At 47.6% G+C, this 25,772-nt stretch overlaps 2 protein-coding genes across 2 annotated transcripts in view; one reads left to right on the top strand and one right to left on the bottom strand.

Moving 5' to 3' along the window:
• Positions 1-25,772, bottom strand: part of LOC135918290 (uncharacterized) — a 343,130-nt gene that overhangs the window by 100,091 nt on the left and 217,267 nt on the right. The window lies entirely within an intron of this gene.
• LOC135918293 (uncharacterized) overlaps positions 1-25,772 on the top strand; it is a 58,599-nt gene that overhangs the window by 7,429 nt on the left and 25,398 nt on the right. The window contains exons 2-4 of the mRNA XM_070525713.1: positions 3,517-3,614; positions 10,743-10,950; positions 21,437-21,488. Of these exons, the coding sequence (XP_070381814.1) occupies positions 3,517-3,614; positions 10,743-10,950; positions 21,437-21,488 (358 nt within the window). The remainder of the gene's footprint in view (positions 1-3,516; positions 3,615-10,742; positions 10,951-21,436; positions 21,489-25,772) is intronic.

The following is a 25,772-nucleotide window of genomic DNA, read 5'->3' as shown; positions in this document are numbered from 1 at the left end:
GAAAAATTCCTTCTCTTTTATCCAGGTATGGTCGCGCTTCCCCTGTGTCCATTTATTATCTGGCGTGGCGGGGTCTCTATAGCGTGGACGCCATCGGAGACCCTGTAAACCTCCATCGAGCCGATCTTGCGAACAACGGGCGTGGGCAACGCGCAACTCATGCAGCATTTATCGTTTCCAAATAAATCCTGCTAATAAATAAACAAGGTTTGCTTTACAAACAAATAAACAAGCTTTCCCGCTATGCATCGCAAAAGATCTCTCAATTCAGCGGCGAAACTGCTAGGCAGGCAACATTGGTCACCGCGTGTTGGCGCGCATCTCCACCTAAATTACTACACAGCTTTAGTACTGCGCCATGACGATGCGTACGCAGCACGCAAGCGCTTTGTGGAACGTAGGAACGCGTGTCACGTCAGGGCTTTTAGTACTGCGAAATTCCAACGCACGTAAGCTGGCCAGTGTTGTTAGACGCTGGCCGCGTGGGAACGCGTTGGCCGCGTCCACCCATACGTCGAACCATCGGTCGAACTATCGACGCTGTTGATCTCACCAAGGTTATGTTGCATGTGGGCTCATTCACGTAACGCAGAACTATATTTAGGTCTTTAAGAGACTAATCTTATTACCGTCAATACAGTAATCATATCGAGAAAAATAAGAACCGAGTACTCGCTTTCTGACGCTGGCACGGTCATTTGCAATGAAGTGCGCCAACAGGAGGCCGAGCCTTTCGCGCGAACAGCGTACACTGAATACTTTCTCAAAAACAAAGTTCATATTTTTTTGCTATGAATTCCCAACGTGCTGGATCCGGAAATGGCTTCGGTGCGTTCACTTCTCGCAGCAAAGCCAAATCGTACGCCATTCAAAAGTACAGCCTTCCGTGGTCGCCTTCAACGCCGACATTTTGCGAAACTTGTCGTGACTGACGGAAGGACGGCGCAAAGGGGGAGCGAAAACAATAAGGCTTTATTTAGGCATCAACTTAACAGCGGTGGACGAACTGCCCGGTTCTACGTAACAGGAATGAAAGCGCGTGCCAGCTTGAACGCCGGAGCTTTTCATCATCATCATCATCATCAGCAGCAGCAGCAGCAGCAGCAGCAGCAGCTTGATTACGTCCACTGCAGGGCGAGGGCCTCTCCTATGCTTCTGTAACTACCCCGGTCATGTACTAATTCTGGCCATGTTGTCCCTGCAAACTTCTTAATCTCATCCGCCCACCTAACTTTCTGCCACCATCTGCTACGCTTCCCTTCCCTTGGAATCCAGACTGTAACCCTTAATGACCAGCGGTTAACTTCCCTCTTCATTACATGTCCAGCCCATGCCCATTTTTTTTCTTGATTTCAACTATGATATCAGTAACTCGCGTTTGTTCCCTCACCCAATCTGCTCTTTTCTCATCCCTTAACGTTACACCTATCATTCTTCTTCACATAGCTCGTTGAGTCGTCCTCAATTTAAGTGGAACCCTTTTCGTAAGCCTCCAGGTTTCTACCCCGTACTTGATTACTGGTAAGACACAGCTGTTATATACTTTTCTCTTGAGGGATAATGGCAACCTGCTGTTCATCATCTGAGAATGCCTGCCAAATCCATCCCATCCCATTCCTATCCTTCTGCTTATTTTAGTCTCATGATCCGGATACGCAGTCATTACCTGTCCTAAGTAGATGTATTCCCTTACCACTTCCAGTGCCTCACTACCTATCGTAAACTGCTGTTCTCTTCCGAGAGTGTTAAACATTATTTCAGTTTTCTGCAGATTAATTTTTAGACCACCCCTTCGGCTTTGCCTGTCCAGGTGAGCGAGTATGCGTTGCAGTTGGTCCCCTGAGTTACTAAGCAAGGCACTATCATCAGCGAATCGCAAGTTAGCAAGGTATTCTCCATTAACTCTTATCCCCCATTCTTCCCAATCAAGGTCTCTGAATACCTCCTGTTAACACCCTGTGGATAGCGTTGGAGAGATCGTATCTCCCTGCCTGACGTCTTTCTTTATTGGGATTTTGTTGCTTTCTTTATGGAGGACTACGGTGCCTGTGGAGCCGCTATGGAAATCGCTCAGTATTTTTACATGCGGCTCGTCTATGCCCTGATTCGACAATGCCTCCATGACTGCTGAGGTTTCGACTGAATCAAACGGTTTCTCGTAATCAATGAAAGCTATATATAAAGGTTGCTTATATTCCGCACGTTTCTCTATCACCTGATTGATAGTGTGAATATGGTCTATTGTTGAGTAGCCATTACGGAATCCTGCCTGGCCCTTTGCTTGACGGAAGTCTAAGGTGTTCCTGACTCTATTTCCAATTACTCGCGTTACTGCGTGAATTTCCTTATTTTTTATGCGAAGCATATTACGAGAGCTCAACCCAGCTCCTCAGGCGCGGCGCTGTCGCCTTCAATACCACGTGACACCGTGACGTCACGACAGAGGAGAAACGAGGCTCCAACTCGCGCCGTCGCCCCCCGCATCGGACGCGGTGAGCGTCGAGCATCGCAGCGTTCGGCGCGACAACGATTTATTCATGAAGTGCAACGCCGCAGACACCGACACCTACGACACCGGCTTTTCGGCGACACGAGCTCCTTAACGCTGTCGCGTTAAAATGAAGGCTAGTATGCTTCGCATCCTGCGCGTAACCTTAGCCAAGCCACAGCCTCCCACAGCCTCCTCTTCTTTAACCTTTTATTACCTTAATCCCTTTCCCCAGCACAGGGTAGCCAGCCGGAACTTACACTGGCTAACCTCCCTGGGTTTCCTCCTCTTTGTCTCTCTCTCCCTCTTTGTAGGCAACGGACAGTAAGCTGATGGGTCTATAATTTTTCAAGTCTTTGGCATCCCCTTTCTTATAGATTAGGATTATGTATTGTGTTAATATAGGAGCTTGTGGCCAAGTACTGCTCCAGGGTGGCCAAATTGCTCTGGTGAGGGCGTACGTTACCGGTTCTGGTCACCGGGATTAGGCCACACTCCAGGCCTGTTTATGCAATTTTAGCAACTCGCGGATTTTTTTTTTGTATCTGGTGAAAAATTGCGCGGCACCGGGATTCGAACCACGGACCTCTTGCACGCGAGGCGGGTGTTCTACCTCTGCGCCACCGCTGCACCGGAGCTGCTAAGCACAACCAAAGACAGACTGATAACGCGTGCGCCGCTACCATGGCGCATGCCTAGCTGTGACGCCTTCTCGCCTAGGCGCGCGACATATCAATCTCTTTTGTCTCGTGCACTCCCGAACAAACGAGAACCATGAGAGCAGCACGCATGGTTCCCCACGTACGCACGCAAGCATCGGATGCGTTCGTATACGCAGCAGCCGCGTAGGCCTCACGCACCATTCGTGTTGCATTCGGCGCATGCGCACTTTGCAGGACGTAGCGATCTTGCGTACGCAATGCCTTTACGTACGCAACGTACGCTGTACTAAAACTGTCTATTATTACAAGGCATTGCTTGTTTTGTGATATGCTTGTGTTCTAATTCATCGTTCCTATTTTGTCCAGGACGACGCGCAGTATAGAGACGGGCTGAAAGTGGAAGGGCCAGACGAGTTGTTCGTAGGCTTCACTATTCGCCTTTTCCTCTACAACAAGGACCAATCGTAAGCTCCCGTTAATGTTTCGCACCAGCGGAAGCTCTTGGTGAACCGACAGACCTTTAAACAAAAGCGGATAGCTTTCTTTGGTTTTTACACCGTTTCCCCGATGCCGGCGGGCGGACTGTCTGCTATGACAGAATAAAGAGAGAGTAATGAGGCGTAGAGAAGAAGGCTGTCATGGAGGTGGAGCCATAGGAGAGAATTTGGGTCAACGGGATAGAAGGAATGGTGGCGGTTTCCTGATTGGTCTAAGAGGCGCCGACGTCTCACAAGAGCTTTAACTCTGTGTGTCGGTGATCCAGTGGCCGTGCATGCTGCTGCGACGACTGGCAGAATAGCAACAGAAATTGGAAATGCGACTCGGGCTCAGTATCAACGGTATGCAACAATGACCGCACAGGAACGGGAAGAAACGATGCCAAAACAAATTTCGGAAATAATTCAGGGGATTCAGAAAGCTGTTCGCTTACTCTGGCAGTCATTATGGATAGCTTCTGCGTAACATTTACTTCAGATGATTCTTTTCTGTACCAAGTGTTTCACATAACCTGAAGCCAGATTTGAGGAAAAGTGCTACTTCGTAGGCGAATGAGGCTAAGGGCACGCTGCCCGTGCATGGTTGCTGCGACCATTCCTTTTTTTTTCTGAGTATGGTTATAGTCAGCTAACTCGTTATGTTGAGTACTCTACATAACATGGGAGCGTGCAGCTACATTGCTCTCGAAGGTCTTTTACATGAGAACAGCACACCTTAAATGTTTCTGGGAGAGCACAAAGTACACACAGAGGTCTCCTAAAGACCGTTTCTCTAGCCGTGATCACTTGCTAGGGAAAGAGTGCATGTCATATTAGGCCGGTCCGTTGGTCATGCAGACGTCGAGGAGGAGAAGGTTAACACAAAGCGACCGCGCCGCCTTGGAGAAATAGAAAACAACTTTATTGAGGAAAACAATGGCTTTGAGATGCTTAGTAGGCTGGCTAATTGGACAAGTTGGCAATTGATAATCGTAAATGTACAACTGGAAGGTTACACGGGGACAAGACGAGTGAAAAGCGCAAGCGCTGAATGCCAACTGAAGTTTTATTATACATGGGCCGAATTTACACTTGTCCTTGTGTCTTGCCTCGCACACGTTTACCCTACATACTCTAGACTCACGATTTTAGATGCTCGTGGAAAGGAGAAGCAAGTACACCATACTCATTGCGCCAGCGACGAGAGGGACCGACGAACAACACAAGCCACCATAAGGTATACCGCACCCCGAAATTCCCATTGATGTCACAGGCAAGTCGCTCGGTGAGAAAAGACACGCGGAATCATGAAGGAATGCCGTATTTTTCAGCCTTTCAGCGTCCACGTTAACTCAGCGCAATTTCGTTCGACGTCCGTACTACAATGATATCGGCCCCCGCTGTTCAGCGAATGGCTGCGCACATGCATCCTTGGTCCACAGACTACACTCGAGCGACTGCAATTGTTAACGACTGCAAGAAGTAGTTAACGCTAATACAACAGAATCGTTCGTTCATCTTTCAAATAACCTTTTCTTTGACCTCTAAATTGCCGCAATCAAAGCAGTTTCTTTTGCATTACGCTTTTTCATGGTGATTTGTTTACGTATTGCACTGTTGTAAGTTGATGTTTATTTCTGTTACGTATAGTGTTACAATGATGTATGTACATGTTTTTTTGCCTTCTTATTTGCTAATTGGCAGTTGTAATTTACGTTATTGTATGTACCCACTCCTGCTTAGGCCCGAATAGGGCCTGCAGTATTTGTAAATAAATAAAAAAGAATGCAATGCTTCCAGGATCCGCAAACAACATTAATAATGTTGCTTGGACACACATGTTGCGCTGATGTCAGGAATAGGCCAGCCAAGTCACCAGCTTTCGTTACACAGCTTCCAAGATAAGCGCAGTTTTCAAGCGCAGCTCTGGGGCACCCTTTCCAGCGGCGAGCGTCGGTGTAACCGAGAGAACGAGCACAACGAAGGACGGAAGAGCGAAACCGATGCGCTGTCGGGGACAAAAGATGCGAGACAAAAGAAAAGCGGAAGAGGAGGGTATGATGAAAGCGTGAGGAGAAATGTGCGGTGACGATGCCCATGAGATGGCTCCAGCGTAGCTGGGAGGCCTTTCTGCGGCAGCTGGTGTGAAAGAGCCTACGCGTCACCAACGCCTCTCGTGGTCTCCAGATTGGCGAGAGCCAGCGCGTTTGCAAAGTGCAGCACGAGACAGATTGCCCGCGCCAGCCAATGTGTCGCGAAATGGAAACACGTCTGTCTCTCTGTGTTTGTCTGTAACCGTTTTCCCGCCAGGCTGGCTATGTTCCACTCCGTATGTGCCGCTTTTCAGTGAACGTGTGCGACGCCAACTTGGGTCACGGGATGTGTTGCCCATTGATGTATGTTCCGCTGGATATCCGCCACTGGATATGTGTCTTAGGCATGGGTCTAAGCATGAACAATTGTTCATTCATGTCCACGGACACGAGGTCCACCAGAACCTAGCAATCAACAGCCTCGCTGTTTCCCGACAAAGGGGGAAGCCTGAGTAGATTTGTAGTCAGGTCGCTCTGCAGACAAACGGCGCCATTGAAATATCTGTTTATTCTTTCACTGCGTGCAGAATTAACGTAGTTGTAAGTCTTTGTAGATATTTCTTTAGATATTGATGTATGTCTCCTGCACTCCTTGGTAACTCGATGCCTATGACTACTGGTATATGCCCTGAATCAAACGTTTGTAATAAATTATGAAAGCCGTATATCGAGGTTTATTGCACTGTGCAGATTTTTCACTTACCTGTTTGATGACATGGTCGTGATCGATCGTAAAATATATCTTCTGGTATCCAGCCCGCTCTCTTGGTTGATTGAAGTCAAGTGTTGCCATGATTCGATTGGGAATTATCTTGGTGAATTTCCACAAAATACTGAAAGTGAGCTAGTAGGCCTATAATTGAATTATTTGATGTAGTTCTTCGTATAGATTAGTACGTTGGCATTCTTCCAGCTATCGGCACACTTCCAGGCACTGAGTATACTCCATGCTACGCGAATTCAACTGAAAAGCCAGTGGTCCCTTATAGGTAAGGGGCCGCTAGCCTTTCAAATATATTATCTCCGCCATTTTTGATTAGATGGACTGTTATTCCGTCTTGCCGCTTTTCCCCGGTACAAGTAGTAGAAGGCCCTTCTAACTTCATCTCTAATAATGATCTAATAATAATAATACTTGATCCCTGCTTCAAATTTAGTTTGCGTGGCGGCTCCGGGTACTGTACACGTCAGTATCGAATTGCCCCCTCCCCTCTGCTGATTGTACTATATCAACAAGATTGTTGATATTACCCTGGTTACTTTTCACTGCATACCTCTGGCATGTCATATGTGGAATTTTTCTGGCACGATTTCATGCTGCAGACCTCTCGTATTCCTTGCTGAATGTTTCCCACGTTATAACCATGAATATCGCTCACTTTCTTCTAGTTTATCAGTTTCGACAGTGCCGTGGATACTATGTATCCTATTGCAAACTTAGACACTTTCAAACTTTGTAGTTTTTTTATTAGGTCCTTTGGTACTTGACAGAGCTTATTATTTGGTTGCCTCAGAGCCCTACCTCAAACTTGAATTTCGCTAGCTGAAATCAGCCTAGTTAGGGTTACCTCCATTATCTCCATGTTACCTTCATTTTCCTGTTTTGAAGCCGCATAATTGCTAGTGAGGACCAGCCTAAATAAGTCTGGTTTTACTCGTACAGCATCTAAGCTGATTTGCGTATTCTTGGCTAATTCTGCTCTTTCGTTCTTCTAATTGAGAGCAACCTTACCCCTCCCTTATCTTTGGTCCTGCGCTATGCTAGTATCGGCAGCGAGCATGAAATCTATTTTATTGCTTGTTTCGGCATTAAAGCTTTTCCAGGTCCTCTTTCTGTTTCTGTGCTTCGTGAAGAAGGTATTGATTATTGGGAGTCAATATATTCCTTTTCGTGAATTATACCAGCACCACTCTTCTAGTGTTCATAAATTCGATGCTGCAATGCCAATTAGTTGCTTGTCTGCAAGCTTTCATCGCTCCCCCCCCCCCCCCACACACTTTTACATCGTAATCGTCCATGACCATGGATATTGAGTTTGCACCTTTTGCAATAGTAATTCAACATCTTCATAAAACTGTTCTATTTCTTCATCATCATGAATGGAGGTTGGAATGTCTGCTAGTGTCACCATGATTCCAAATCCCCTATTTATCTATAGTACAATGGCAGCTACCCTGTCGTTAGGGCTGTAGAATTTAACAAAGTTGCATGATATATCATTAGGAATTAGAAATCCTACCCTGTATTCTCTCTTATCTAGAAGACATCAGCAGCGGAGAACGTGGTGTTTAGTCAGCACAAAATTACCTTCACCAGTTCTTGTTTTTCAGCGAGGTGAATGATAACCGAAACAACGCGAAGGATATGTATGTCTTGGATGGATATATGATAGATATATGTATGTCGAGTTAGGCATGCTAAGATAGCCTAACTCGAGAAGTTTCACGTGGTAAATGTTGCCAGGTTCAGTTCCAAGTGGCGGACTGCCCGAATCCAAATCATAGCAACTTCTGCGGCGTGGCAGGTCTGACCACCGCCTTGGTCAGGTGTGTCGCCGTTGCTGGGGTCCGAGGGATGTGCCTTAATCAATAGAGTGGTAAGGGTGGTAGTGGCGGAATGCTACAGCAGAGAGGCCAATTCTCGTTTTAGTAAGGGAGCATCTTCATTTAAGCTTAGTGCGCCGTCCTAATTTGGTTGCACTTGTACCATTATAGCACCACTGGCCCTCGGTTTTTTTTTTTCAATATGCAGCGCCGCTCCTAGTTTGAAAAGTCTAGTGGACTGGACAAGGATTCGAAACAGACCTTCAGATTGGAAGACCGGTGTTGAACGTCTGCTCCATGCCACCACTTTATTACATATTCACCATCATTGCATCCATATATAAGATACGGGTTCAATTCCGCGCAGCGCTGGAGAAATTTTAGAAAATTTTTGCTGTCACTGCAAAGCGGCGCATAACCATGAGCATACACCGAGTAACAAAGTAGCCCATGCTGAGTGAAGAAAGCTGGAATCATAAGGGTTCACAGTTAATCTTAGAAGAGCGGGACATGCACAGTGGTACATACTTAGTGACCCAATGTTTCGTCTCAACACCACAAAGGTGTTAATTGACATTCGCCACGTATAAAACTACCATCTCTGCTATCCAGGCGTCAACGCAGCGTGGACACCGACTTTCGAAGGGTTCAACGTAAGGCGCTCACCCTAGCATTACCTAGAAACCTGAGAAAAGTATGGAAAGAAGGGGGGCAACGACGACGAACAAGGTGTCGCCGGTTGCTTTCTCGCCACAGATTCCAGACCTGTCTCTTCAGAGTTGCGGATTGTTGAGAGCATGAGCGCGGTATCGCAACAGAGTGAACGATTATGATTTGCTGCCGGACAGTCTTCAGGTTCCCTAGTGGACTCACCTAGGGAAGACGGCGGTATTAAAAGCGGACACTTTTCGTGAATTGGAGAGACGGTGCTGACGTGAACTTGAAAGTTTAACTTGCTCCAGCATTGAGTAGGTTTCCGTAACTGGAGCCATGTAACTAAGCCAGAAAAACCCCTTTTCCTTCATTTTATGCAATCGGAAGCAGTAGTCGAAGGGCTTGATGGATTCCATGCCCTTAACGCCGCCTTAGCCGCGACACCATGTGAGCGTCAAAGGCTCATTTAAGAACACATACCGAGTGGCCGACACAACCAGTGCCCTAAGTTCGTGTCAGAGGTTAATTGAAGAGAAGAATATAACCGTTGTCGCATACGCAGAGGACGCAAATTGGCGTGAAACAGGTTCACTGAAGCGTTGCACATACCCAGAAGCACACACCGAGTGACCGACGTTGGCGTCAAAGAGTTTCTTTGAAATGCAGTGCCTACCGAGCTGCGCATGCCGACTGTGCCAAGGTGCGAAGTTCACTCGAGCGCGGCAAACGCCCACTAACAGAGACCGAGTACCCCAAGGTAGCCTCGACGCAGTTCACTGAAGAGTGGCACTTAACAAGCCACCCAAGTTGGCGCCTACTTAGTTTAAAGAAGAGGAGCACATACCCAGTGGCACATACCGAGCGCCCCGAGTTAACGCCAAAGTTAAAATTAAATTTTGGAACTTTACGTGCCGAAACCACTTGCTGATTATGAGGCACGCCGTAATGGAGGACTCCGGAAATTTCGACCACCTGGGGTTATTAACGTGAACCTAAATCTAAGTACACCAATGTATTCGCATTTCGCCCCCGTGGAAATGCGGCCGCCATGGCCAGGATTCGATCCCGTGACCGCGTGCTCAGCAGCCCAACACCATAGCCACTGAGCAACCACGGCGGGTTAACGCCAAAGTGTTTCTCGGAAGAGCGGCACATAATCAGTTGACCACTCCCAGTGACCCAAGTTCGTGTGTGTGCGTGTGCGTGTGTGTCGCCTGATGCTCTACCCAACGGACCGTAGACTACCCAGTGACCCAGGCTGCCGGGAAATCGTTAGAGACATACACAGGGGAAATAGAACCCGCGTCATATATAGTGAGACAATTGAGCGTGAAAACACATTTGCGTACGCGTCAAACTCATACTTTGCGGCCGCACCGCTAGATTGCAACACGTGCCTAGTGAGAAGCACGAGGCAGGAGCCCCCAGCAGCGTTTTGGAGGTAGCACTACGGGTATGTCACGACAATGCTTCAATGAAAGTGGGTGGACATTCATCGTGACTTGGGTTTCGCCGGGTTGTTCTGGTAAGTAACTTCTTAGCGCGAACCAACGCACATAGAATCATGATTAGGAAATTAAGAGCTCAAAACAGACAATGACGAAGGATAAGAAGAACACGACCTTGTCTGTTCTGCGCGGCTAATTTCCGAAACACGAATCACCACCGACTCGCCCAAGTTTGTCTTCTAGTACGCAAATAGAGGTTTGAGCAAATATTTTATCAGTTCTTATAAAAGCGAAATAACGAAATTAAAAAAAATTAATGTTGATTTGCGCATCTTTTACAGTCCCTATAACTTTGGCTTTCTTCCTTTCTTCCTCAGAGGCTCTGTAAAATTAGGGGCGGAGTGGAAAAGTAAAATTGGGCAGGCATGGCGAATTGCGGCCGAATTTGGCGGAAAAGCCATATGGTACGTTGTTAAAACACGTTACGATATCTACGACAGTAGGAAGAAAGCAAAAGATCTTACTGTGCCGGACAACACCCTATATTCGCTTGCCATCAGAGTCAAAACGGATTCCATATTTGAGGTGAGAATTCTCTTGCTTTCATTACCATGAAACCAGATGCCGCTTTAACAATGAGCGAGTTTCCGTTTTGAAATCCTTTTTAGTGAGCGAAAAGTGCCTCAGAACAACAACAACAAAAAAATAATTACACGTTTAGTTACATCGTGTTTCTTAGGTACGAATGCAAGTGTTTTAGGGCCAAGCCATTCAGACCCCTACAAGCGCTCTGAAACGTTATACGCTGGTTATCACGTATTTCCTCATTATATATCAGTCGCAGTGTGAGCATTTTCGCGCAAATGTGGGAAATAATAAGGCTGTACTAGGCAGACGTTGCAGAGGGGTTTACTTACAGGTTAATAAATAAATGAAAAAGAAAAACTAACCGCAGATTTGTGCGACCTTCTGGCATCACAACCCAATATCCAGCTGAGCTGTTTATGTGGAGTTCTTGCAATAACAATTTCAGTTACTGTAATATGGAATTCCAACAACAGATTTGCAGTAGGTCACTGATTCCGCGAGCGAGCACGCCTCTAAGGCGCGGTGAGATGTCCCCAAATCCGCAATTGTACCACAAGTCTGCTATACCTCAGCCGCGGGTCGGGCGGGCAGTGCACTTTCTTCGGGATCGGCCCACGTATGGGGAGTGCTTAACGCCTGCTTCACCTCCACCACAGGTCGGGCCGGCTTTGCACTAACTTCGGGATCGGCAGACGTATTGGGAGTGCTTAAGCTCTGCTATACCTCAGCCGCGGGTCGGGCCGGCATTGCACTATCTTCAGGATCGGTCGACGTATTGGGAGTGCTTAACGTCTGCTTCACCTCCACCACGGTTGGGGCCGACATTGCACTATCTTCGGGATCGGCAGACGTATTGGGAGTGCTTAAAGTCTGCTATACCTCAGCCGCGGGTCGGGCCGGCATTGCACTGTCTTCAGGATCGGTGGACGTATTGGGAGTGCTTAAGGTTTGCTATACCTGAGCCGCGGGTCGGGCCGGCATTGCACTATCTTCGGGATCGGTAGAGGTATTGGGAGTGCTTAAGGTCTGTTATACCTCAGCCGCGGGTCGGGATGGCACTGTATTGTCTTCGGATCGACCCACGTATGGGAAATGATTAACGTCTGCTTCACCTCCACCACGGGTAGGGCCGGCATTGCACTATCTTCGGGATCGGCAGACGTATTGGGAGGTCTGTTATACCTCAGCCGCGGGTCAGGGTGGCACTGTATTGTCTTCGGATCGACCCACGTATGGGAAATGCTTAGCGTCTGCTACACCTCCACCGCGGGTGGGGCCGGCATTGCACTATCTTCGGGATCGGTAGACGTATTGGGAGTGCTTAAGGTCTGTTATACCTCAGCCGCGGGTCGGGGTGGCACTGTATTGTCTTCGGATCGACCCACGTATGGGAAATGCTTAACGTCTACTTCACCTCCACCACGGGTAGGGCCGGCATTGCACTATCTTCGGGATCGGCAGACGTATTGGGAGGTCTGTTATACCTCAGCCGCGGGTCGGGGTGGCACTGTACTGTCTTCGGATCGACCCACGTATGGGAAATGCTTAACGTCTGCTTCACCTCCACCACGGGTGGGGCCGGCATTAGACTGTCTTCAGGATCGGTAGACGTATTGGGAGTGCTTAAGGTCTGCTATACCTCAGCCGTGGGTCGGGCCGGCATTACACTATCTTCGGGATCAGTAGACGTATTGGGAGTGCTTAAGGTCTGTTATACCTCAGCCGCGGGTCGGCCGGCTTTGCAATGTCTTCGGTATCGACCTACGTATGGGAAATGCTTAACGCCTGCTTCACCTCCACAACGGGTCGCGCCGGCATTGCACAATCGTCGGGATCGGCCAACGTATTGGGATTGCTTAATGTCTGCTATACCTCAGCCGCGCGTCGGGGTGGCACTGTATTGTTTTCGGATCGACCCACGTATGGGAAATGCTTAACGTCTGTTTCACCTCCACCACGGGTAGGGCCGGCATTGCACTATCTTCGGGATCGGCAGACGTATTGGGAGGTCTGTTATACCTCAGCCGCGGGTCGGGGTGGCACTGTACTGTCTTCGGATCGACCCACGTATGGGAAATGCTTAACGTCTGCTTCACCTCCACCACGGGTGGGGCCGGCATTGCACTGTCTTCAGGATCGGTAGGCGTATTGGGAGTGCTTAAGGTTTGCTATACCTCAGCCGTGGGTCGGGCCGGCATTGCACTATCTTCGGGATCGGTAGACGTATTGGGGTGTTTAAGGTCTGTTATACCTCAGCCGCGGGTTGAGATGGCACTGTATTGTCATCGGATCGACCCACGTATGGGAAATGCTTAACGTCTGCTTCACCTCCACCACGGGTGGGCCCGGCATGGCACTATCTTCGGGATCGGCAGACGTATTGGGAGTGCTTAGGGTCTGTTATACCTCGGCCGCGGGTCGGGGTGGCACTGTATTGTCTTCGGATCGACCCACGTATGGGAAATGCTTAACGTCTGCTTCACCTCCACCACGGGTGGGGCCGGCATTAGACTGTCTTCAGGATCGGTAGACGTATTGGGAGTGCTTAAGGTCTGCTATACCTCAGCCGTGGGTCGGGCCGGCATTACACTATCTTCGGGATCAGTAGACGTATTGGGAGTGCTTAAGGTCTGTTATACCTCAGCCGCGGGTCGGCCGGCTTTGCAATGTCTTCGGTATCGACCTACGTATGGGAAATGCTTAACGCCTGCTTCACCTCCACAACGGGTCGCGCCGGCATTGCACAATCGTCGGGATCGGCCAACGTATTGGGATTGCTTAATGTCTGCTATACCTCAGCCGCGCGTCGGGGTGGCACTGTATTGTTTTCGGATCGACCCACGTATGGGAAATGCTTAACGTCTGTTTCACCTCCACCACGGGTCGGGCGGGCTTTGCACTAACTTCGGGATCGGCAGACGTATTGGGAGTTTTTAAAGTCTGCTATACCTCAGCCGAGAGGCGGGCCGGCATTGCACTGTCTTCGGGATCGGTAGACGTATTGGGAGTGCTTAAGGTCCACTATACCTCAGCCGCGGGTCGGGCCGGCATTACACTATCTTCGGGATTGGAAGACGTATTGGGAGTGCTTAAGATCTGTTATACCTCAACCGTGGGTCGGCCGGCATTGCACTGTCTTCGGTATCGACCAACGTATGGGAAATGCTTAACGCCTGCTTCAATTCCACCACGGGTCGGGCCGGCATTGCACTATCTTCGGGATCGGCAGACGTATTGGGAGTGCTTAAGGTCTGCTATACCTCAGCCGCGGGTCGGGCCGGCATTGGCACGTTGTAGCACAATTTTTTCGACATCTTTCAAAATTCAAGTATATCACGGACTTTACCAGACACATATAAGCTACTGCAGTCTAGTATGGTTAACAACAACTATGACAAATAGGATGAAAATCCACATGTTACAAAAAAAGATAGTTCGATATATTGCACATTCCGAGCTTATTACTTACTGACGATGCATTTTAGACCTATAAGATTATGGTCTACAACGACATGCCTCTGATCACGCGTACAACTTTAGTATTTTGCTCTGGTATTTTTCGGGTAGCTCCGTTCACGATTTCCTTACACACACTGCATCATTAAAACCCGCACCAAGTAACAAATGCACGTGAAACACGGACTTGTGGCTTACACCGCGTTAGCGCTCGAACTACAAGTTAGAAACCCTTGAGCATAACTTACCTAGTATCTTAAACTGGTACAAGAATACCATAGGGTTTACTTTGAAACAGCTTAAAGAATATTTGTGTAACATGTAGCCTTATACTAATGTTCATAATCAAGGTGCAATACAGACTGCTCAAATGCATTTATTTTCAGTGTCGACTAAACATCGATCCTATATTATTGCTGGAAATGGATATGTTATAATTTTTTTTACTCTTAGTATATTTATGAGCTGTTGTAGTCCAATTTTCGGTTGATCTTCTGGATTTACAATATTTGTGTGCGTTAGTATATATGTGGAAGAAAATGTGCATGTCACCTGTATGTCTTATTGATGGCTATGTTTTTTGTCAATAATTTGTTTCATCTCCAGAACGTCACCGCTGCTAAAAGTTTCCAGGTTGCCTGGGCCCGGTCAAGCTGTCAAAATACAGCTTTTTGCCCAGATACCCCTACCAGAAATGTCTTTCTTTTTCAGGAAAATAAAAACTGAATGAGGAAAAATAAATGAATAAATCTCACTATCTTCGGTATCGGCCAACGTATAGGGAGTGCTGAACGCATGCTTTACCTCCGCCGCGAGTCGGGCTGGTATTGCACTGCCTATGGGATCGGCCCATGTATGGGGCTTAACGACTGCTTCACCTCCGTCATGGGCAGGCCCGGCATTGCACTATCTTCGTGATAGGCCCGTGATACCCTTTTCTATACCCTTCGTGATAGGCTTCGTGATACCCTTTTGCTTACAAGAAAATTTCCTTGGGTGGTGGAGGTATAACTGTTCGCCGTAAAAGGCAGGGTACGAGTATAGGGTTTCTCACTATATTACCCAGAGGGAAATCTGCCGCTCCTGCACTGTCGTATGCATGGGAGTGCCGGTATATTGCGACTTCGGATCGGAATCATTGTCGGTGAGCCAGGATAATTGGAGCACACGCCTGTCAAGCACCATTCCGTCCACCAGGATGGTCAATTTTTACTAAATATGCACGTAAAAAGCTGTGTTAGCTTTATTATTACACAAAGACATGTTTTGTTTAATTATGAGAACTTGTTATTGCATGTGCAGTTATGTGAAACGTAGAAAGTATCAGCGGCCAGCTTAAGTTGAAGGACAGGCGGCAAAGGTTCGCGCTTTCTTTAGAACAGTTTGTTGTATGATCTTCCTTTTCTTCGATTGGTTATGCATTGTAGGTGAGTAAACGCCACTGGAATATGTACTACGCGTGAATGCAAACTTGTTATAAAAATTTTACTTTAGGAACGCAGTATTTGTTAGCCATATCCATGTTTTAAATGGAGCCTCTTGCTAAACCAGCCAACACAAGCCTCGCAGATACATGGACCGTCATTCCCATGACAGCACAGCGTCCATAAGAAAGCTCGCGTAAACGATGGCGCCAGATTTCCCTCTAGGTGTTATAGTGATAAACTCGATGGGTACCAGCAAGCGTACAAAGAAAAAATGAGAAGCACAAAAATCTTGTAGGAGGCTTAGGCTTGGCTTTTAGGAGGGAAGCGCGTTACCATTCAAAGATCACTGATGGCTTCTCACGCTTTCCGGCAACTGGAGCTCATCATCATCAAAATCCTCAACATCAGCATTGTCGTCGTCGTCAACATCATTATCTTCATCATGATCATCTACCTGGTTACCCCCATGCAGCGCAAAGGCCTCACCCATACTTCTCCAACTCGCCCGGTCATGTACTAATTGTGGCCATGTTGTCCCTGCAAGCTTCTCAATCTCATCCGCCCACCTAAGTTTCTACCGCCCCGTGCTACGCTTCCCTTCACTTGGTATCCAGTGCGTAACCCTTAATGATCATCGGTTATCTTCCCTCCTCATTACATGTCCTGCCCATTTCTTTTCTGGAGCTAATGTAACCATAGTGTTTACCAGGAAACGCTGGTGGCGAAAGCTATGTACGAAGGCGAGCTTTCAGGTTTTGTTATTTCCTCCTTTGCCTCCTTGAGTCGCTGCTGCGGATGCGTGGAGACGAGTGCCATCTGGACGCTGTTAAAAGGAATCAAAAGGGCGCGCCCCTCCATGAATGATTGAAACGCTGGAAAAGGTGTTTGTGCTCGAGTATCCGCCTAACAAAGATTCTTTTCTCGTAAATTCAAATGACACGAAGAAAAAGATTATGGGGTTTAACGTGCCAAAACCACTTTCTGGTTATGAGGCACGCCGTAATGGAAAACTCCGGAAATTTTGACCACGTGGGGTTCTTTAACGTGCACCTAAATCTAAGTACACGGGTGTTTTCGCATTTCGCCTCCATCGAAATGAGGCCGCCGTGGCCGGGATTCGATCCCACGACCTTGTGCTCAGCAGCCCAACACCATAGCCACTGAGCAACCACGGCGGGTACAAATGACAATCCGAGACTATCATGTTCGTAGGTTGTAATCCGTGCTTTGGGATTTTTTTGACACATTTTACTTCAAAAAATAATTTAGTTCAGTGAAGCCCTTGCGCCACGCGGAGCGCCTGCGTAGTTATGCGTGCGTGGTTCGGGAAGTTTTCTTCCTGACGGACAACATCACCGACACCGGGTTTTCTGCGATGCGAGGCCCTCAACGCTATCATGTTGAAAGCATACAGAATATAAAAGTAATATACAGAAAAAGCATTTACAAGATTCCTAATTTGCGCGTTGTGTCTTGGCATATACGGCTGTCAGCGTCTGTAAAGCAGACGCTCTGGAAGGTAACATGTACAGGTATATTTGAAGATACGATTTACTAAAAGCCTAGTGAAATGCATAGGGAGAGGGATAATGATAAGCCCAGAGGTGGACGAGAGACGAGGCGAATGGGACACATACGATGACGACACCGTCGTTCACAGTGTCGAGTGCTGTTATTGTAGGAAGCTAGAGGGCACTGTCGAACTCGAACGTCTGTACGAAGGGAAACCCTTCCTCACTCCAGCAGAAAGCACTGCTGGCAAGGCGGGGACGAGACATTGCAGAGGAAGTGCAAGGGGTGGGACCGCATACTCCAGGGCCGGTTCTATTCTTTCCGGTCGCTTGTCTCCACTGTGACGCTCCAGCCACTGTAGTTACGTTATGTTTGTAGTAGTTGTAACCTAGTAGGCTGCATTGCAACAAAGTCTGGTTCCACGGCCCTTGTGGCGGTAGATATAACACAACCGACGCCAGCAGTTAGCCTTCTGATAGCACCAATGATGAGCGCGGCCAGTCCCACCAATAGGACGGAGCAATGTTTCGTTCTCGTGTTTGTATCACGACGAGTAACTTGTAGCATAGCCTCCTAGAATGCTATGCTAGTACTTAACAGTCCGCTCTCCTCAAACCACCGCCTCCTTGAAAATCACACGCTGCTGCACAGTGAGTGGCAGGGAATGACGTCCTAAACTTAACCGACTACTTTTGGTCGCACAGCGGGAAGGCAAAGCAGGACTTTGAATGCTCACTGGTGAGCGGTGGCATCAGAGTCGCAGTACAATTCAACCTTGCAGTGATCGGTATTGAACTTTCACGTCGAGAGCTGTCGCGCTCTTAAGCAGCCAGACCAACCGCGCACGGCGTGATAAAGCGGCGCCCATTGCAGCCGTCGATAATGACGTAAACAAAAGCCCAGAGGCACGCTGGGAAGAACCAGGAAATACTTTGGCCAAGAGTTCCGGTCCACTACGGCGATTTCAGAAGTGCTGTTTTGCTTGCTCCACGGCGTGATCTCGCTTCCACGAGTGCAGTTAACATGCCATTGGAACACTCTTGTGTTGCTCCAGATCTGCCATCCAAACAGTCTTGCTCCAAAGTGAGCAGAAAATATTTCGCCGAAAGTGCTCCATGTATGCCATTGAAATTCTCTATAAACATCGCACTTTATTATACTGCTGTAATAAGATTAAAACCTTACACGCAGCTATGACTTTGGAGAACTCGTCAAGGAGTTTCTTTTTCTTTTTTTTCTTCTTTTACAAAGGTTGCAATTTATCTACGTATAATTTACCTCGCAGAAATGTTGGTCAATAATTTCTCCTTCCTATGTCCTCTTCCCCACCTTTTTCGCATCGTCGCCAAATTTGAGCTCCGTTGTGCTGATAGACTTGTTATTGAACCGGGAGGAATTCTGCACCCCTCGTAAAACACTCATTACGCACAGGGGCCTTTGCATACTTAATTATAGCAAAGGTCGCAGTGAGCCTGCTCATCCCCTATCCTCTTTGAATTTCGCCTAGATATCACCCATAACCTGACTTTTACTTTCAGCTGATATAATTGAGGACCCTAGTCTATTTCACTGAGGACACCGGGAAAAGTTAACACAAACCGCGTATAATGCATGAAAAGACTGAAGAAAAAAAAAGAAACGAGGGTTCAATAATAATTTGCAGTGCTTAACATTCTATAAATGCAAACCTCTTTGCAAACACTAAAGTTAAAATGTTGCCTTTGCCACCACATATAAGTTTAGAGCAATGCACCTATTTCTAGGCAACATTTGCTTGCTTACTTTTAAGATAAGATTTTGTAAAGGCTGTATTTGATTCAAGCCCATTTGCCTTAGCATAGGGATTTGTCGCAATGGTTTTCTTACTTTTGCTAAGCTTGTTATTTGCGAGCACTAGTATTTCTGTCAAGGCTGCATGGTAAATATGGCACCACTCGTAAAGCACAGTCACAAGGCTCTTGAGCACTTCAAAGCGCAAGTCATTGAACTCTGGCCGCACGTAACCCACGAATAGCCTCTCATTTCTACCGAATAAAAGCGTATTATAAAAGAGAATTAACCAGATGACATGAAGAACCAAAGCGTAATATGGTCATTAACGCTTTCAATCACTTGCGAAGGTAATGTCTTGCAATGGCTGTATATATCCACACGAAATAAACATTGGTTCGTAAATCTGATCTGGCTGGCATATGTATTGCTGCCACGGCAGCGGGCTAAATTATGCACCACATTTAAAATACTAAGACGCTTGTTAGCGCTTGAGTGCGAAATTTATAACTGACTGAAGTTTGTGCACACATTCCACAGTTTGTGATTTCAGTTTTGCCAAACATGGACTTGCCGTGACGCCAAAAAGTATATACTGCAATGTGGCCGTGTAACATGTTGAAGCACTTCATTAAAGATTTTTTTTGCAATCATACTATTTTATACACGTGCATTTAACTTTGTACGTAATTTCCTTATAGAGTTCCGACCCGTTCTTTATATTCGTTTTTAGTGGCATTTGTCTTCATTCGAGGTGAGTGGGCTAAATTAAGCGCCTCTTGGGAAATTTCATTACAACGCATAGGATTGCTTTAATATTTGTGATTTAGAACAAAATCTGCAATTTACTTGCCTGCTCTGGCATTTGCGTATTTGAACCAAGTAACATTGTTTTTATTTTGTCTAAGTGTACAGCTCATAGAGCTCATTTTGCCCTCGGTGTGCTGAAAAGCATATTGCAATATGGCCATATAATGCTTTAGAGCACTTACGAAAGCAATGTTTTCGCAAAAGCAGTATTTACTCCACCTGCATTGAATTTTGCACGCAAATGTGATACAGTGTTCCTGGATCATTCCATCAATTGGATGTTTGGTTGGATTTTCAGTTATCCGGTGGAAGCTGGGTAAATTTTGCGCTGAATGTAAAAAAAAAACACTCATACCTCTCCGAAGCACATGAATACGTGACACCTTGCAAAGGCCGCCCATAGATCCCACATTTTAAACTTTGGCTACACATCCATAGCGTTCCCATTATGTTCGGCGAATATAAACAAGGTAGTGTTTAGTCCACGGAGCAAAATGCATAAATAAAAAGCAAACCTGGTATAGCGCACAAAAATAGGAAGACACGAGGGTTCCCTAATTATTTGCGACGTTTTAAATTAAGCCAGGAGCGTAATAGTTCCGCCACGCATTACACCTAACATGCCCCAATTTTTTCACAGAATTATACCTTGGTGTCTTGTACAATTATTCAGGACTCTTGGAAACATTGCGGACAATGGCAGCAGGACACCGTGGAAGGATTTTATAAAGATCTTCTTACGCAGTCTTTAATTACCCTACACTGATGAAACACATGTCGTTCGTTAAAGCACAACAGTCTTCCTAATTCTCCGAAAGGAATACACCGTGACTCGCATTGCTAGCTCACCGAGGAGAACAGCAAGACCAGCTAGAGGACCTCTATAAGGCGTGAAGGACAGAAGAGTAATCAGTAATTATTATCAGCCCGTCCAGTCATCCTGAAGTCTTCGCAGTAATTTGCGATGGTGCTCTCGTATTATCTATATTTGTAATATCTTTACCCAGGTGCTATTTCTCCGCGTATATAACGTGCTGCTGCTGTGTAGAATCAAATGAAATCAAATCAAATAATTTATTTGCCTGAAAGAAGGTCGTGCATTCAACTACCGGTCGAGATGACCGCATTCGGTTGGTCATGAATCAAAAAGAGAATTTCAAAAAAGAAAGAAAAATAAACGTTCCCATAACGAGCTTTTTGTACACGACAAAATAGTCCCAGGTGGTTGCAATTTGTCCCCAGCTTTGCCACATTTACATAGGAAGGCAAGCGCCATGCATGAATCATCGTAAGGCTCGTCCGCCGGGAGCTGGCTAAGATCCAATAGCGCTTTTTAGCCATACTGAACCATGCCGATTTCTGCGATAACTCTTGAGGAAACGAAATGTTATGGGACCTCATTCATATTCCTGTTTCAAGCGGAAGAGATGCATTGAAAGTGCTTAAAGGCTCTAATACCTTTTTTTTTCGGCAATAATGTACTTCTCGTTATCGTTCGTCTTTTTCAGACATTAAAGGATGACGAGTCTTTCTACGAGATCGACATGGGAAACATCCTGAGTAAGTCATCGTTCAGACCATGTTCCAGGGTACCTGCACCAAAATGGATCGATACAAAAAGCTCGCAGATCTCACGCACTGCTAGAAGTGATGTTACGCGAAACATATCGTAGTAGCTGGCTGCCGAGTATCCTTTCACGTTCTGCATAGAGTTACCAGTACACGCAATGTCTGTGGGTGTGCGACGGGAGCTTGGGCGCATGTAACCTCAGAATAAAGATGACGACGGTGAAGATGATCGTACGGCCGCGATGGCATGACTTCTACCACGGTTGTTCGACGCCAATTAAACGAGATGCCGCTCGTTAGGTTCTGCATACGCCGTCAACGGGGGTTATCGGTAGAAACGCGGATATTACCATGAGCTGCGACAAAGTGTTTAGCATTTCCTACGCGCCAATCTCCAGGTCATGTAGTCTACGTTAAAATAACATCTGTACTCTGGCGAAGAAATGTTAAAACCCCATAAATCTGGGCTGGTTGCGCGGGCGGCACAACGTCGCACGGTACCAACATGGCGTTATTAAAGCACTTCGAGCGAAGTTCCGAGGAATGCGGGCCAATGCCGAAGACGGCGCAGTCTAACACACCGCTTCCAAGGCACGGAGCTGCCACCACAAAAGAGGGCAAGAAGGAGGCGCTTGACGTGATCGGGGAACGTTTCGATCAGCTAGCTGCCTTTGGAGCGAAGGAAACCTGCGTCTTTGATCGGGGCAGAAAGACGCCCCAAAGAGCCTGCAGCATTACCATACCGGAAGACTAGAATACACACATACCCAGTGGCACATACCGAGTGCCCCGAGTTAACGCCAAAGTTAAAATTAAATTTTGGGACTTTACGTGCCAAAACCACTTTCTGATTATGAGGCACGCCGTAGTGGAGGACTCCGGAAATTTCGACCACATGGGGTTCTTTAACGTGCACCTTAATCTATGTACACGGGTGTTTTCGCATTTCGCCCCCATCGAAATGCGGCCGCCATGGCCGGGATTCGATCCCGCAACCTCCTGCTCAGCAGCCTAACACCATAGCCACTGAGCAACCACGGCGGGTGCTCTCTGAAGGGTCTCCTCCATCCAACTCTCAAACCCTACCCTCGACATCCACACAGTGATATCGTCTGCACGGAGAGCGTGATCTATGATCTCCATGTTTTAAAGCAAAGCGGGGAGAAGGAGGAGTGCCAGGTTGAAGAGAAACGGTGAAAGAACCGATCCTTGCGGGATGCCTCTCTCCCAGGGCTGTCGGGTTCGACTTCTCTCCCATTTTGATCGTTGACGTTCTATTGCTTAAGCAATCCTGCATATATTTCAATGTTCGCTTTCCGCACCCCATTTGGTGCAGGTTACGGAGAATACTTTCGTGTGTGACGTTATGGAAGGCCCCCTTGAGATCGAGCGCCAGGATAGCTCTTCGCGTAGGAGTCTTCGCTTGCTTGTTGACCAGCTCGTGTAGTTGCCCCAAGACCTCTTGTGTGCTCAGGTGCCTCCGCAATTCGTACATAGTCGGTGGCATCTCATCAGTGACGTCCAAATGTCTCTGTAGTATCTTGAAAACGATACGCTCAACCACTTTCCCCACAATCGACGTACGGGAGATGGGGCGCTGATTGTCGACGCGGAGTGGTTTCCCCGGCTTGGGAATGAAATGCACCCCCGCTTCTTTAAACCTTCCCGCAGGATTTTTTGCATCTTGCATGCAACGCCGTCAATTCCCGGTGGTCTGCCTTGATTACTTTCATCGATGGCCGCAACCAGCTCCAGTTCGGTGAAGGCTTCGTCTATCTCGACATTGCTATTCCCTTCATACTCGTGAGTGGGGTTACCGCTCTTGTCGGTCTTTTAGGTATTTACTTTTGAGTTCACGAATGAGCTTCTCTCCATCCCCGTCGTAACTGTTGATCGTTCGTATGAGGTTTCGAACGCGTGCGCTGTTGCTTTTTAAGGAATCTATGAGGTACCGCAACAGCTTTCAAGTCTTCTTCATAGACAGTGTGCCTTGCAGTTCGTCACACATCTTCATCCAATTTTCCCTGCATAGTTCGTCCGCATACTCGGTCACCTGGCTATTGAGCGTGTGTGTACGTCTGCGAAGCTTCATGTTATGTCTTTGCCTCTTCCACCTGTGTCTTGCCGCCGTGCGCCTTGTGTGCCTTGCTGCTGTCTACGAAGGGAATTTGCGTGGTCGTAGTAATCTTCTGCGTAAATTTCTTTAGAAATTCGCGTTGCTTTTTGGCCCACGCCTCATACGTATTTGTGTCTTGGTGCTCGTCCTCGCTTTTACTGTCTGTGGTTCTACGTGACCGGTCCTAGTCTGTGATGTTGGCTTGACCCAGTTTCGCCTTGATGTCAGTGCCCCCGAGGGTTACTAAAATTATATCGTGACCCGAGCTAAGATTTCCCCCCATGTTACGCCAAGTTACGTCGATGTTCCCCCGAACTAGCGTCAGATCAGGAGTGGTGTCTCTGACCGTGCTATTACTTGTCCTGATCGGTACGCCTGGTTCATTAACCACCTCTATGTCGTGATCCTTTATAGCTTTTACCAATTGGTTTCCTCTTTTGGACCAGTATTTGTAAACCCACATCGCGTGGGCGGCGTTGAAATCTCCGAGCAGTAAAATCGGTCGTGTTCTCTCTTCTTAAAAAGCAGTCCAATATGGTGCCTTCAAAGTCAATGACCCTGCTGGACGGTCGGCAATAAGCATTTAGGAAGAAAATGTTTCGTCACCTCCCACTGTTCTGCTGTGAATTTCAATTAGCGTATGTTCGCAGCCTCAATGAGCGGTCACGTGCTGTGAGGCCACCATGTTGCTGCGGACGAACACCGCAGTACCCTTTTCGCTAGGGTCCGTATACATAATGTATCCCGCGATCTTGGCCCGGCCATTGGTCTCTTGCCTCTGGTAAGCCATATCCGGTTATGATATCCGGTTTATCACCCATTTAATTAACGTATAGTTATAACTCCCCTATCTGTTTCTACTACTGCTACAGTTCCATCGCAATAACGTCGCAGTCTCTCTCTGCTTTCCTTTAGCCTTCGTCATTTTCTACTTCTTGAGCGGTAGATTTGCGCCCGAAACCAACTTCTCGCAGCCTGACCCGTAGATTAAGTTGTGATGGCTTCACCTTGGCAACGGTGAGTGGCTTATTTTTTGCATCCGACGTCATGACTGAGGGAGAGTTGGCTGCATTTGGCCCCCACATTACCCATTCTTACTGTTGGACTGTTCACTTGCGCAGACATGTGATAAACTAGGCTGGAGATTTGCGTAAGCATGCTCATGACCGACTCCATTGTCGGAGGAATGGCGGCCTCGGCCTTCTCTTCCTCAATGGTAACAACTGCCGTTTCTGTCTGTGGAGCTTGCGTCACTGGCTGCGTCAACGCCGGTGACATGATCAGCGCTGGTTGCGTGATCAGCTTCGTCGCCGCTGGAGCAGCGCTGGTGGTGTCTCTCTTGGGTACTTTCCTCTTACCTGCACCGACGTCATTATCACTGTTCTTTGGTCTACTGAGCGTCTGGTTACAATCCATCATTGGCTTTATCTGATTGTTTTGGCTATTGAATTGATTGTTCTGCCTCTCTATCATCTCCTTGAGTTCCAAACAGTGTCTACATTCGTTGTGTTTGGAAGGGCGCGAGGAGTGGAGGGGAGGGAAATTGTTATTGTCAAGAACGACGGCAGACCCCGCTGCGTAGCCCACCTGTTTCTCGGCGGCGTTGCTCCGCCGGGTCTTCGACTTGGACCTCGAACGATATTCGCGCCTGCGAGCTCCAGCTGCGGATGGTGACCTGGTATCGCTCGTGTTTCTCGCTCGCCTTGTCTGGGAGCGGCTGCGACGCCCACCCGGCGGCTGCCACGCTGTCTGCTGCCACGCTGGCCTCCTCTTCTGCTGCTTCACCTGTTCTCGTTGCTGACGTTCCCAACGCCGTTTACGAACGACGTATGGCGTCTTTAATCTCGTTGTACACTTCTTGTCCGCGGTGAGGTGGTTGCCCCCACAGAGGCTGCACTTGGGGTTACTGCAAACGTGGCTTTCTTCAGGATTCTTCATGCCGCAACCACGGCATCTGTTGTCTTCGGGGTTAGCACAAACGTCCATCCGGTGACCGAGGCGACAACACCGGCAGTACATATCGATCTGCTTGCGATACAGCGAACACTCGACCAGCAGGTTGCCGTATGTAATGTAGTCGCGACCTTGACGCCGTCGCATGCGATGAACGCTGTTGCCGCCTTGGCGATGCGGTTGGCTTGCATAGCAGTGGGATCATA

The sequence above is a fragment of the Dermacentor albipictus genome, chromosome 9 (genome assembly GCF_038994185.2).
Source record: "Dermacentor albipictus isolate Rhodes 1998 colony chromosome 9, USDA_Dalb.pri_finalv2, whole genome shotgun sequence".
In the NCBI taxonomy this organism is placed as follows: Eukaryota; Metazoa; Arthropoda; class Arachnida; order Ixodida; family Ixodidae; genus Dermacentor; species Dermacentor albipictus.
This window is presented reverse-complemented; position numbering and strand designations above follow the sequence as displayed.